Source organism: Poecilia reticulata, linkage group LG7 (genome assembly GCF_000633615.1).
Source record: "Poecilia reticulata strain Guanapo linkage group LG7, Guppy_female_1.0+MT, whole genome shotgun sequence".
Taxonomy (NCBI): domain Eukaryota; kingdom Metazoa; phylum Chordata; class Actinopteri; order Cyprinodontiformes; family Poeciliidae; genus Poecilia; species Poecilia reticulata.
Genome location: NC_024337.1, coordinates 24466770 through 24481773, shown reverse-complemented (window position 1 = coordinate 24481773; position 15004 = coordinate 24466770). Strand labels below are relative to the sequence as shown.

At 42.7% G+C, this 15004-nt stretch overlaps 1 protein-coding gene across 3 annotated transcripts; it reads left to right on the top strand.

Moving 5' to 3' along the window:
- The first annotated feature begins 115 nt into the window (after positions 1 to 115).
- Positions 116 to 14797, top strand: ncoa6 (nuclear receptor coactivator 6). Of its 3 annotated transcripts, none has more exons than XM_008413881.2 (17): positions 116 to 225; positions 3642 to 3979; positions 4418 to 4573; positions 4669 to 4791; positions 5196 to 5318; positions 5413 to 6216; positions 6359 to 6481; positions 7033 to 8299; positions 8384 to 8502; positions 8651 to 9129; positions 9220 to 9456; positions 9602 to 12554; positions 13355 to 13405; positions 13502 to 13532; positions 13911 to 13952; positions 14186 to 14319; positions 14412 to 14797. In XM_008413881.2, the coding sequence occupies exons 2-17, from the start codon at positions 3682 to 3684 to the stop codon at positions 14456 to 14458; spliced, it is 6987 nt and encodes a 2328-aa protein (XP_008412103.1). In that variant the 5' UTR covers positions 116 to 225; positions 3642 to 3681; the 3' UTR covers positions 14459 to 14797. The 3 variants fall into 3 exon arrangements, with proteins under 3 accessions (XP_008412103.1, XP_008412102.1, XP_008412104.1); XM_008413880.2 differs by having other exon boundaries at positions 5196 to 5324; XM_008413882.2 differs by lacking the exon at positions 13911 to 13952 and having other exon boundaries at positions 5196 to 5324.
- Positions 14798 to 15004: the final 207 nt, after the last annotated feature.

Below are 15004 nucleotides of genomic sequence, written 5' to 3'. Positions count from 1 at the left end.
ATTTGAAAACATAAAATATCCAGACACACACGAGGGTTAAATAAAGCAAATTGTATGTTTGTTATTTTAACGACGTTGTTCAAGCTTTTACCACAACTGGAGTTTTATTTTGGAAAGCAACATCGGAAGTCATTCTGTTAACCTGCTAACGAGAATCATGTTTTGTTAGCCTTCCTAGCAAGCAGATTTCAACTGGTTAACCATATTTCCTCACGATTATGTGTGGTAAGGTGTTTCGCTCTAACTAATTATAAGGTGTGGAAATTTAAAATGAGTGAATTTTTCAGCTAAGCGTAGGCGCTTGAATGCATTCGTGTTGAGTTACCTTCTCTGTTAGCTGGCTAGCGGTTGCTAGCTGGAATTAGCTGTAGTTGACGGAGACGCTAGGATGAACAGTTTTGACTTCCAATTTGTATATCTTTAAGCTGCATCACCTCAAACCTAAAGATGTGGGGTGTAGACATTGTCTACTATTGGTCAAATGTGCACAACCACAAATGAAACTGCATATGAGCGTTTGCGTCGGAAATTTCGTTACCTTATATTTGCGTTAAGGCCCATACTACTGCTGGGCCCCATCATCATCATTCAATCAAGCTGGACCTCGTTTAAAGTGCTCCATTTAAACAGTGTCATATTAACTGACTGGGGGTAGAAACCACACTGCACTGTACATCGACAAAAGACGCTTCTAAAATTGAGATATATCTGCTTTGACAGACTGAACGTCACCGGTCAAATTAATGTGACCTACAGGTGTGTTTAGTGTGTGCTGCTTCTGTCATAATGTGATTTTATGTTTTTCTTCTTGCTTTCATTATTAAGAACGGTCGATGTACATTAATAAACACATGTCTATTCGTTTTAAATGTGCAAAATTTTCCACTGGCTCTTGATTTTCCCTATGTGGCCCCTCTTTGGAAATTGCGATCATTGTAAAAAAAAAAAAAAAAAAGAAGAAGAAAAGCAAAGCACAGCTCCTCACTTACTGTAGATACAGTACTATACGCTGCTTGAAACTTTATATGTCTTTATATGTAACAGACTTATCCAAGTTTAGGGGTAATTTAGTCAAATATTTCCAACCTTTGAGTGTCAACAATTCTCGTTTAAATGCGCAATTATGTTTAAGTTCATACGCACATTCAGTGTCGATTTTGGCCCATAATTTAGTCCAATATTTGTTATTTTTACCAGTATCATCCACAGTCCAAAAATTGAATACATTTTGGCATTAAACGTGAAAATTCCTGACACCTGGTATATAACAGGCGTTTCTTAGTGCTTCTCAGTCCTTTGCCACATCAGTACCACACACACTGATATGACCATTACAATATATTTACGATGTAATGTGCAGCCATAACTGTGTGTGAGATGGCAGAAGAGGGATTCAACACTTTTTTGTTGCTAAAGGGAATAATGTGGAAACGGAAGTAGCAACACCCATTAGTTTTACTACAGAAAAACGGGAGAGATTTAGTTACTAATCCAGGAGTATTGCATTCCCTTTTTAAGCATTGTGGCTCCTTTAATGCTGCCTGGCTACCTGGGCATGCAACCCAACCAATCGACCTACTAATGTCAACATGTTGTGCTTGCGTTACTCTAAAGAGCAACACAACAAATGGGTAATGTCTTGTCCAATAAAACTACTTCTTAGCTTGTGGCTATTAAATTTTAAGTCTTTGTTTTAAAATCGAAATAATGACGATCAAACTTTATGCATAAACTGTCTTTATCAACATTTGACTTTTGCAACAATTTGAATAATTGTGTTTTAGAGTTTAGAACAATAGATTATGTTATTTATTTTTGTTTTACACGAGTAAGCACCTTATTTGTAGTGAAATGCTGGTATTTTTTACTCAGTGTCGAATCCAGAGAATCTGTTGCCTGTTCATTCCTCCTTTCAAGTTTTTACTGTGTGGACATTAAATGTAAAATGCCTGATAATACTTGGTTTAGATAGACAGACTCCAGTGAATGTTGAAGGGGATGCTGCTTGATTAATGACAGCCCCTTCAATCAGCAATAATTCAGATATAGCTGAGTTCTGATCTACAGAGGGTCTCAGGACAAATAGTTCTGGTGTGATTGTGCACCAGAAAACTGCTTCCCTTCAGAGGCTGTGTGTAAGGCAGAGCAGATCTGTTAACACAATGCATGTGGGTCATCTGAAACTTCATCAGCAAATCTCTTGAGGAACAGAAAGTGAGCAGATCTACGGCTTCAGCCAGCACACTTAAGTCTACCGGTACACATTTGTTTGATATCCAAAAAATTGACGAAGAAAAATATATTTACTAAATAGGAAAAAAAAAAAACATCAGGTAATAAAAAAGACACATTGGGTTCGGGCACAGAAATAAAATCTGGTCAATTGATTTCTAGTCTTTTAGCTTTTTGGTTGATTGAAAACAGTGAAAGGAAACGTGCAAATTCTGTAAAATCTAGCATAATAACCCAACCATGTCAAGGATTCCCTAGTAGGATGTCAGACAAACAGTGTGATTTTATCTTTTTAGCTTGCTAATTACTTAAAGCAATATACAGTAGTCCATTAACAATAGATATTCATCTTTCCTTTTGTAATAATTTTAAGCACAAAAAGAAAACATTTCCTTCCATATTGTTATAAGCTTCTAAGTCTGTATTGCTGCTTTGATGTGGCAGCCATGTTCTGACTTTAGAGGACGTTGGTTGTTGTACTGCCAACCTGGAACTGAAATAATATACCCTGTTGAGTACAGCATATATCAAGTTCAGGTTTAGGATTAAACCACTGTGAATGAGCCAGTGTTAATGCTGTAATCCGTGTCAGAAATATGTGGGATGCACGTACAACATTTTACAAGTACGTGCCAATTGTATTCCAACTACTTGAGAAGTGTTGAGTCCTCAGAACTGCGCAGAAGGTTTTTCATCTGAGCTGTTGCGGAGCTCGATATTGGAAAAAGTGAGGGAGATTGTTGAATATTGCATTGATACTAATTGCAGTGAAGGCACAATTCTACTGCTGTTATTTTTCCTTCTGTCATGAAACTGCTCGTCCTTCATATCTTTATTCTTGGTCAATAAAATCGACATCTTCTCCAAAGGTCCAGGGTGGAAAAAGTCCATCCTGCTGGTCAAATATAATATCAGAATCTGTGGCCACTGAGAAATTGTAGCCTACCAAGTATGTCATTCATTCAGTCAGTCCCTGACTTTGTTATAAACTTTTTGTTTTTAGCCCACCTCCCCTAAATTAGGTTGTTTGATGCATTTTTAGTTTTTGTGAAGCACTTTTTGTTTTTTACCTATCCAAAGTGCAGTATAAGTGTTTTTGCATATTTTCTTTGCGATTTTGGTTTTGTAAATATTAATGTTGCTTTAAAAATTGTTTATGTCAACAAGTCATTTCTGATTGCTATTAACTTATTTTGATTAAAAAAAAAAAAAAAGCTGAGCAGTGAACAGCTCCAGTTTCTCTCAGTGTTGGCTTGTTTTTTTTTTGTTTGTTTTTTTGGGAATAAATAATATGTTTGACTTGGTCTTACTTAAATTTTGTGTACTACAACCTAGTTTTTTTTACATTTTTGTTGCCTTTTTTTTTTGTAAGATGTTCTAACCTGAGTCTTTATTACATGTGACTGCAGCTTAAAGCGGTTCAGACGCCACTCCTAGTACAGGCGGAGGATGGCTCACCAACAGACCCCGCCTGACGTGTCCCAGAAGGCTGAGCACCTGGAGTCTGATAACGATTCAGACAGAGACTCAGGTGTTGGGGACGATGCAGTCGAAGAAGCTGATAGTTGCCATGAATGCAACACAACTGAAGTAGACGAAGTTAAGAAGGCAGACGGGATGGAAGAACACGGTGTAAAGAACGAGGACTCCACAGTATTTGTTGCCTTTCAAGGCAACATGAACGATGAGGACTTGGCTCAGAAACTTGACTCGGTTCTCAGTGGGATACCCAACATGCTTAATATGGGTTAGTTTTTTTCTTCTTTTTTTTTTTACAAAATAAATGTATTATTCAGAATCAATTTTCCTCTGTTTATAGTGGCTTATAATGGAAAAATGGCTTTGTTTTCCCACAGTTTGTATTATGTTTCCTTCTAACTAGGTGGTTTTAACTTTCTTAAATTTTAAGGGCTTTCATATTCTTGATAAGTGTCAAAATATAACATGTATAAGATTTTGTATTAAAAATATTTACAGTGCGTTGCACAAGATATACAAGCCCTAAAAACTTTGACAAGTCGCACAATTTGTTTCTGTGAGCTCTTGTATGTTCTAGACTTTTTTATCCTTCCATCTTGTCTTTCTATAACACATGTGAGAAAAAAAACTACATTACGATTAGATGAAATGTAATAACTTTATTAATAACTAATTAAATATATAATATTTAATTATCATCTTTTAGGCACTGATAAGCTGCAGCCACAGTGTGTAGAGCCTTGGAACAGCGTCCGTGTTACCTTCAACATTCCCCGAGACGCAGCAGAGCGTCTCAGACTGTTGGCCCAGAACAACCAGCAGCAGCTCAGAGACCTGGGTATTCTCTCTGTGCAAATAGAAGGTGACAGAAGCATAACTCAAACATGGGTTTCTTTGGAAATTTAATGAACATGCAAATCCATATTTACTGCTTTTCTTTTACATTTTATTATTCAGGCGAGGGAGCAATCAATGTGGCTGTTGGACCAAACAGAGGACAAGAAGTAAGGGTGAATGGACCAATTGGTGCACCTGGTCAGATGAGAATGGATGGTGGCTTTCCAGGTCAGCCTGGTCCAGGTATGGGATTGTTTCAATTTATAGCAACAGATTATCCAGTGAATGAGAAACTATACATCACAGAAGACATCCGAGTCTGAGCAAGTTATAAAAACAATATAAATGTTTTTTTTTTCTTTAGTTTTATTCAGCATTAACTTTTTTTCTTCTTAGCTATTGTTGTGGTTACTTTAGAATATTGATTTTGATTGATTTGCTTACAATTCTTCGCAAACTCTTCATACCCCTTGAGCTTATTTACATTATGTCACATTACAGCCACAAACCTCAAAGTGCTTTTTTGGGTTTTATGTCATGAACTTGCACAAAATAGTGTATGACTATGACATGGGGGGAAATATGTTTGTATGTTTTTACAGTTGGTGGCATTATGATTGTTTTTTGTTTTTTTTTCATCCTCCAAGGCGGGGTAAGGATGCCCAATCCGTCGATGGTTCCACGTGGGCCTGGCATGGTGGGTCAGCCTATGTTGCCAGGCAGCAGCGGACAGATGCACGCTCGTGCACAGAGACCACCTTTACAGACAGGTTTAGGTCTTTATTTTCGCTTCATCTACTGATTGATGTTGGAATTGCGAATACATTACAGCACTTGCATAACAGAATTCCTATGTTGTCACAGATGTGATGGACCCAATGATGATCCAGCAGCAGCAGCAGCTTCAACACCAACAGGGCGCTGCTCATGCTTCAGCCCCCATGTCTGCTCAGGCTGCTCATCACATGCAGGCTCTGCAGGCAGGCAGACCAATCAACCCTGCCGCACTGCAACAGCAGCAGGCCCAGCAGCAAGCTCAGCAGCAGGCTCAGCTCTCCCAGCTCGGACCTCGACCTCCATTCAACCCCGCGGGCCCAATGGGTGTGCCTCCTGGCTGGAATCAGTTGCCCTCTGGCGTACTACAGCCACCAGCAGCCCAAGGAGGCCCTGCCTGGAGAAAACTCCCCCCTCAAAACCAAATGGTTCAACGCCCACCATCACTGGCTACAGTTCAGACCCCCAACCACCCCCCACCCCCGTATCCGTTTGGTAGTCAGCAGGCGGGGCAGTTATTTAATGCAATGGGACAGGGCCAGTTACAGCAGCAACAGCCTGCAGGGATGGGGCAGTTTGCTACGCCGCAGCCTAAAAGCCAACAGGCAGTTCCAGGTGGTGTCGGTGGACCGCCCAGACCCCCGCTTCCCCTACCGTCAACGTCTGGACCACAGAGCAACATCACGGCCAAGTCACCTGGATCGTCCTCATCTCCGTTTCAGCAAGGTTCTCCTGGGACGCCTCCTATGATGGCTCAGAGACCTACGACTCCTCAGGGGTTCCCTCAGGGTGTCGGCTCACCAGGCAGAGCGGCTCTCAGTCAGCAGGGCAACATGCAGCAAGGATTCATGGGAATGCCCCAACATGGGCAGCCGGGAGCCCAAGTCCACCCTGGTGAGTAATTGTTGGTAATGGCTTCTTTTTCTTTTTGGTTTCCATGCATGTTAAAGGCTGCAATTTTGTTTTTATAGAACAATCGCTTTAAAGTTATCATTTCTAATGTAATGATGATTTCTTGAATAATTACTGATTGCAGGCATGGCAAAGCGTCCTATGGGCTTTCCAAACATGAACTTTGTTCAAGGTCAGGTGACTGGCGGCACTCCAGGAGCCCCTGTAGCAACTCAGCAGCTGCAGAACCAACAAATGACTCACACAGGTAAAACATAATAATATAAGATAAACTCAAATGACACTACAGAAGGATGGCTGTATGATTGGGGGAAATTGATCATATTGGTGTAATGTAAACTATATTTCATTATTCTTCACTCAATATTCACAATTTCTTTTGGATTTGTCCTTTTTCTTATGTTTTATTAGATTTGTGTTTGAGCAAGAAGAAAATAATCAGAGAAAGACGACTGGCGACATTTTTAAAAATATGCATTGCTATAACAGTGTTCAAACTATTTATTTGCATGCACTGCATAAAGAGACATAACCTCATTCACCATAATTACGTCAGACCAAACTTTTTGTTTTAGGTTAGTTAGCATTAACCAAATTTCCTAAATATCAGAGTAATAGTGGACATTTTTTTTATCATTTATTTTTAATTTGCGGAATGTCACAAAATGATTTGCCAAATTTGCACAAAGGTTTGGGTTGTATAATTTGAGATGTAAAATATGAATATGTTTGTGTCATAAAAAGATATTAAAGTAATTTCTACAATCTTTTATATATATTTTTTCTGTTTCAATTTAGGAGCCCAGCCAGCAGCATCTACTCCAAACTCGATGCAGGGACCACCCCACATTCAACCCAATATAATGGCTGGTCAGAGTAGTATGCCGGGTCCACCCCCTGGCACCACAGCTGGGGCTAGTATGGGCCAGCAGCAGCCTGGCCTCCAGACCCAAATGATGGGCCTCCAGCATCAGGCCCAGCCTGTGTCCTCCTCCCCCAGCCAGATGGTTCAAGGCCAGGGTGGAGGTCAGACTGTCCTTTCAAGGCCCATTGGTCAAGGGCAGAGAGGAGGGATGACCCCACCCAAGCAAATGATGCCACAGCAAGGCCAGGGGGTGATGCATGGGCAGGGTCAGATGGTTGGAGGCCAAGGGCATCAGGCCATGCTCCTGCAACAGCAGCAGCAGCAACAACAAAACTCGATAATGGAGCAGATGGTTGCCAACCAGATGCAAGGAAACAAACAGGCATTTGGAGGAAAGATTCCACCTGGGGTTATGCCCGGCCAGATGATGCGTGGCCCTTCCCCCAATGTTCCTGGTAACATGCCTCAGTTCCAGGGCCAGGTTGGCCCACAACAGATGACTCCACAGCAGCAGCAGCAAATGGCTCAGATTCAGCAGCAGCAGCAGTTACAGCAACAGCATCAGCTGCAACAGCTGCAGCAGCAGCAGCAGCACCAACAAATGAACCAACAACAGCCTCAGCAAATCCCAATAGCTGGCAATCCTAATCAAACTATGGGAATGCATGGGCCACAGATGAGACTCCCTGCTGGCCATCATCTCATTCAACACCAGCAACAACAGTTTCAGCAACAAAAACAACAAGCTATGTTGCAGCAGCAGCAACAACAGGCCGCTCAGCAGCATCCACATGTCATTGGAGATCCAAATAGTGGGACAGGGGAGTTGGGTGTGCAGCAGATGGTCCCTGATATGCAAGCTCAGCAGCAGCAAGGCATGATGGGAGGCCCCCAGCATATGCAGATGGGTAATGGTCACTTTCCAGGTCATGGCATGAACTTCAACCCACAGTTTGCTGGTCAAATGCCAGTTGGAGGACCGTGTGGACAGCCAGGTGGCTTTCCTGTTAGCAAAGATGTTACACTGACCAGCCCACTGCTGGTCAACCTACTGCAGAGTGATATCTCAGCAAGCCAGTTTGGACCAGGGGGGAAGCAGGGAGCTGGTGGGGATAATCCAGCTAAACCCAAAAAGAAGAAACCACCCCGAAAGAAGAAGCCCAAAGAGAGTGATGGACAGCAGCAAGTAGAGGGACTTGGGTAATAACAATTATTTGTTACAGTTATGTTGAATGCTTAAACTGGTTATTTTGTCAGATGGCTCATTTTTGTTTCTCTTCGCAGTGGCCTTGATGGGACTGTTGGCATGGAAGATGCAGATTTGCCTAATCTAAGTGGGGAGCAGGGTTTGGGTTTGGAAAGCTCTGGCCAAAAACTCCCCGATTTTCCCAATAGGCCTACAGGTACATTTTAATAAAAAAAAAGAAAACATTCAGTACAAATTTTCAGTAATTAGTCAAACAATTATTACAGCTGCATACTCTTATAATTTATAAAATTGTATTATATTTGTTATTAAGTTATGACTATGACCCTCCTTGTTTTGAATAGGCTTTCAAAGTCAGACTGGAGAACAGAGAGTTCTGCAACAGGTACCGATGCAATACATACAGCAACAACAACAGCAGCAGCAGCAACAACAACAGCAGCAGCAGCAGCAACATCAACAGCAGCAGCAGCAACATCAGCAGCAGCAGCAGCAACATCATCAAATGCAGCAAATGCAACAGCAGCATATACAGCAACAGCAAATGCAGCAGCAAATGCAACATCAAATGCAACAGCAGCAAATGCAACAACAACAGCAGCAGCAACAACAACAACAACAACAATTGCAACAAATGCAGCAGCAGCAGCAGATGATACAAATGCAGAATCTTCAGAATGCTCAAGCACAGCAAGGGATGCCAGGGTCACAAACACCAGGACAAAGTCAACCACAGATGCATCAGCTGCAGCAGCAACAACAACAGCAGCAGCAACAACAGTCACAACAGCAACATCTGCAACAGCCCAGCCTACAACAACAGGTACACGTATTGTGTGACTTGATGGTATTGTTTCTTGTCAGCATCAAAAGCTGTATCTCGTTCCTAAAGTTTGTCTCTACATTCCAACAGCAACAGCAGCAGCAGATGATGATGATGATAAAGATGCAACAGGAATCCAAGAATCGCATGCCCATGCCCCCAGGAGGGCAACTCCCTCCTAGAAGTTTAGGCAATCCAACAGACGTGCAGAGGCACCCCGTTTCGCAGCAGGGAAACATGCCTGTAATGATTAACCTTCAAGGCCACGGTGGTGTCCCACCCTCACCAGACAAAGCCAGGGGGATGCCCCTAATGGTGAACCCACAAGTAAGGCTTAATGTTAATGGATTTAATACAAACATTTATATCTAATAATCAAAAGATAACTTTTGATTAAAAGTGCAGCATCTTTTTAAAATTCTGATTTTAAAAAATCAGAATTTTTTAAAATGCTTTCTAAAATCTTTTCCAGCTTTCAGGTGCTGCACGAAGAATGTCTCATCCAGATGTAGGGCAAGGACCCCAAGGCAGTGGGTCTGAGGAGGTCTCCACTGGTCCCCACACAAAGCAAGACAGGCCTGCTGGCTCAGAAATTGGAGTTCAACCTGGAAATGGGACACAGCAGATGGTTTCCAGCCAGACTGTCAACCCTCAAATGATGAAGCAAGGTCCTGGTCAAACATCGATGCCTCAACATACAGGGGCCAGTCCTCAGCAGCAGTTAACCACTCAGCCCCAGCAAGGAGGTCACATGCCTGGCCTTCATTTTCCCAGTGTCCCAACATCCTCACAGAGCTCAAGACCCAAAACCCCAAACAGAGCAAGCCCTAGGCCTTACCACCATCCCCTCACGCCGACTAATCGACCACCAAGCACTGAGCCCTCAGAAATTAACCTTTCGCCTGAGAGACTAAATGCCTCCATTGCAGGGTTGTTCCCTCCCAAAATTAACATTCCTCTTCCTCCAAGACAGCCAAACCTTAACAGGGGATTTGACCAACAAGGTTTGAACCCAACAACTCTGAAAGCCATAGGCCAGGCTCCCCCTAGCCTAACTCTGCCAGGCAACAACAATAACGGCAATTTAGGAGGAAATAACTCTAACAATCAACAGTCTGCTGGAACCGGTGTAGGGGTTTTAGCTGCCAAGCAAGACAAACAGTCTGGGGGTCAGAATAAAAGGGCAAGTCCTAGCAACAGTCGTAGGTCGAGTCCGGCTTCCAGTCGAAAGTCTGCCACTCCAAGTCCAGGAAGGCAGAAGGCGACAAAAAATACCATGAATTGCCCTCCTCACCAGCAGCAGATGGTTAACCCGCAAGGACAAACCATGATGCTAAGTCCTTCCTCTGTACCACAGAGTCCAGTATCAATGCCTTCTCAAGCTGGCGGGGCCATAGAGACACAGCAGAGCCAGAGCTCCCTCCATGGTATTCATGGCAACCCTGTTGATGGATTTAGGGAAAATCAGGGAATAATGCCACCAGAACAGCGACCAATTGCTCAACCTCCAGCCCAGACACAGCAATTTAGAGATTTATCATCGCCAAGAATAAGCCCTCGTATGCCAGCACATCAGGTTCTCAAACCTGATGTTGAAACGCAGGCTAACACAGTTGACAGACCTCCAACACACCTAGCAACTGGACAGGACTCAGAGGTCTCACCTGCTCTTAGAGCAGCTCCAACATCCCTTAACCAGTTACTGGATAACGCAAATATTCCAAACATGTCACTTCGGCCCTCGCAAACAGGGAATGACAACAACAAGTCTGCTTTGGATCCAGACAAACCTGTATCCAGCAGTTCTCAGAACGCAGATAAGTCAACGTCTGTCGTTACTACAGCCGCTGCTCCTGCTACTGCCGCAAATGAAACTCCAGTTGTACCTAGATCTGCTCTAGTTCCTACCAGTGCTTCTGCCTTGCCACCTACTTCAATTCCAAGCTCGCACCCATCCACTGCTGTAAACTCCAGTAGTACCCTTAGTCTTAAACACAACCCATTACCTAGCTTTGTAAATTCAAATGTAAATCCAGCAGCTACTCTTACCAGCTCAGTCTGCACTAACACTAATGCCAATCCAGGTCTAAGCACCAGTATGCCTACTTCTGGTCAGAACACTTTCGCCTCCTCTGTTAGTGCCAGTTCTGCAGTAAACACTGCTAGTTCAGTGGTCAAACCAAGCCCCGGTCCAAAACCTGTGACCAGTGTTCAGTCAGTCATACAGATCCCCGCGTCATCTAGTAACATTTCCCCCAACCAGATAACAGTGTTTGTTACATCAAACCCCATTACATCTGCCCCCACTTCACAGGTGCCAGCATCAATGGTGTCCACCATGGTGGCCGTCCCTAACAAGAATATAAGACCTCAAGACATCCGGCATCAGAACTCTGGCCCTCGACCTGCACAATTTATCACCACTACACCTGTATTTATTAACCCAATTTTCCAGGTCCCAGCTTCCTCTGTGGCTCCTAATTCAGGAGTCGTATCACAGTCTGTTACCATGGTGGGGTCCTTACAGGTCTCAGCTGCAAACATCCATCTTTCTCATGCCCCTAGCTCCTCTCAAACAACAGGGGCTACAATGACAAGCACTCAGTCTAACAGGAGTGGTCTTGGACAGGTCCACATAACCACTAGTATGTCGCCAACAGGGCCAATTAGTACTCTTGTAGCTCCTCAGCAGTTTAACCAAGGAAGCATCAAACCAGAAACTCCAAGTGAGGTGAGTTCCTCTCAGAAATCTGCTGTCGCGGCGCATCAGCCTTCTCCCCACCCAGGCCCGTCTGTATCGGCTTCCTTTCAGCCACCTTTGGCTTCTCCACCTCCTTGCTCCAGCCCCATGGCTGTTCGAAAGAGTCCTGTGCCTCCGTCCCCTACTTCCCAAATGAAAGTAATGCCCACATCAGCCTCTGGATCCGTTTCTGGCAAAGGCGACTCCCAACAAACTACTGTAGAAAGGCCCCTGCAGGGTCATACAGGGGGTATCCCACAGCAGGTCTTTCTACATCCTGCTAATCAGACTGAAACACAAGCTCCTCATACTACTGTTGTTAGTTCAAATAATAATCCACCTGTGGTTTCTAATGAAATCCCCAGTCAAGTTACAATTCCTACTCAGATTGTTGGACAGGCTCCTGCACCAGTCTCGGTCTCAAATCAGCCACCACCTGTAAATTCTCAAGCTCCCGTTGCGACTGTAGTTGGCTCCGGGGTTTCTACAGTCCCTCCCATACAATCTTCTGTAACATCTGTTCTTCCGATTGTTGCTGCAAGCGGACCCGGTGAGGCTTCCCACATCACCTCCTCACCTACTGGTATTCCCAGTGCAGTTCCAGCAAGCCAGACAGATGTCCCAGCTGCAGAACCTTCTGTGCCGCCGCCAGCAGCAGCAGCTGAATCCACCCAGGCCACCCCAGGTACATGCCTAGCAAGTCATGAAAAATATTCATCTTGTTAGTGTACGTATTGTCACCCCTGTGTTCATTGATTTTTGGATTTTGGCCCTAAATGGGGAAATTTAGGGCTATTGTCTGCATATGCATACAAATTTATTGGCAGCCATAGCAAAGATTTATAAAAAGAAAAAGTATATTGCAGCACCATTATTTCCCAATATGTGGAAATTCTAATATCTAATCATTTTCATTTAATTTCAGTACATTAATTGAATTGACGGGGGGAAAAACTGGGTAGAGATTTTTTCTTCTTTTATTTTACAGTGGGATAGTTGTTTCTACTATCTACTACTAATAGATAATTAGTACATTATCTATCTTTATGTACTAATTGACATAAAGATAACTGCAGAATAAAAAAAAAAATCACCTAACGGTAAATAATTGGGGGATGAATGAAAATTGTCACAAATTACTTAAGATTTAATTATGTTTCTAGAAAAGCTGATTAACTCATACAGTTTGAAAAATTATTGAGCTACTTTTATTTTAAAGAAATTGATAAGGAACAGTTGTTTTTTATTTAGTTTGGTTTTTTTTCTACATTTTTGAAATTTTCAGTATGTTTAATTAAAAAATTGATTTTATGCAAATGTATTTAAAAACTATTTAAACATTTTATCAGGGTGCCAACAAATTTATCTGCTACTATGCACATGATGTTGCTTTACTTTCACACACACACAGCTTCTTGTAGCTTTTTAAACAGTTGTGCATGTAGATGTTTTCCATCACTGTAGATGTTTCTCCTCATGTTTCAGCACCTCTGCAGCCAGAAACCTCACAGGAGCCTCCCTCGACTGAGAAGACGGGTAACTGATTTTTTTCCTTTCAGAAGAAAAAAACAAGCGTTAACATTTTTGGAAACTTTAGAGTCCTAATAGATCACTTGCTCCTGTGTTTTTCAGGCGAAGACACCTCAACAGGTTCAGAGCAGGGGTAAGGCTACAAAATTATCGTTGCTGTCCTCTCTGCTTGTTTTGGGTGGCGGGGCTTCTAAGCTGCCCGCTTTTTTTAACGTTAATTTCACGGAGAGCAAAACCAATCTTGGGAGATTCTTGGGGATTTCTGTCTCCATTGAAACAATTTGGAGGTATTTTTGGTTGACCATTGGGGTACGTGATGAGCGAAGGCCTTCGAACTTGGTATGTATGATTAGCATGAGATTATATGATATTTAAAGCATGTCAAATCAAAGGCAGATCATTACCACACGGCTGTATCTCCACATTGGGATTGTCATGATATGGTGAGGTGGTAAAAGTGTTTGTTCAGCACAGTTGATAGTTTACCGCTGTTTTTCCACTTCTATCACAGATGGGCAAAGAAAAGAAAGACGCCCATCAACATAGTCCCAAGGTATGTATTTTGACATGGTTGTGCTGCAAAGACAGAAGCAGTGATCATGTCGACGTAGTCGGTGGATGCTGTTGGGATGAAGATGGACAGTATCTGTGGTAGATGAGGAAAAACAGCAGAGTCCTCTTTGGTATTACAATGTTGAGTAAAGCAGAAATGGTTGCTCGTTAGTAACAGATCCACGTCCTGTTTTTTCTCTCCTTGTTTGTTGTTTGTCTTTGTGGTTCTCCCAGAGCTGCTGTGGAGAAGCCCAAGGGGCCAAGCAGACGGAGCTCCCGAGCCGAGAAGGAGGCGGAGGAGGAGCCGGCGGTAGACAGCGGCATCAGGAAGAGGTCAGCCAGGCCTGGAACCAGTGCTGCAGTTAAAGGTACAATAATCACCGAAGGGACGTTTCGAAGTCGGTATCTTTCACATAAGACATTCTAAAGTTTTCTCTAACCGACGTATTTGGTTTTACAGAAACCGCAGCGAGCCCCACCCAAGCCAAACGAAGGAAGTCTAAATAGGCACAACGGTGGTCGTTTACCTGTGAACTGTACTGTAAATGTTTTTGTTTTCTGCTGTGAATCAGTTGACCTTAGTTTCTCTGGCTCAGTATAAAACTTAAACTAGAGGAAGATACTATGTACAGATTGTTTTATGAAAAAAAAATAAAGCTATTGTTTTGTTGATGCTTATATGTGTGATTGTAGCTAGAATGTGTGTATACAGTTTGTGTGAATGTGCTTTTTTTCCTATAAAATGCTGGATTAATCATGAAGATTGATAATGAAACTCACCATTTACTGTATGATTAAGTTGTAAAATCAAATTAAATTTTCTACTGCTTTTGTTCTGTGAAATGACATGGTGGTTCTTTTTGTCAATTATGTTGAATTTGATTTCGGATTTTTTGTGACCAGAATTGGTTGTGCTTACAACTGTGTCCTTTCCGCCCATTTGATGGTTTATGCTTGTCCGAGATAGGGTCGCTAAAGTAATGAGTCTCCAGTGACATTCTCCAGCTCATTCCAAGATGCTCTTTGGCCAGAAGAAGTCCTTTTAGAGAGTTC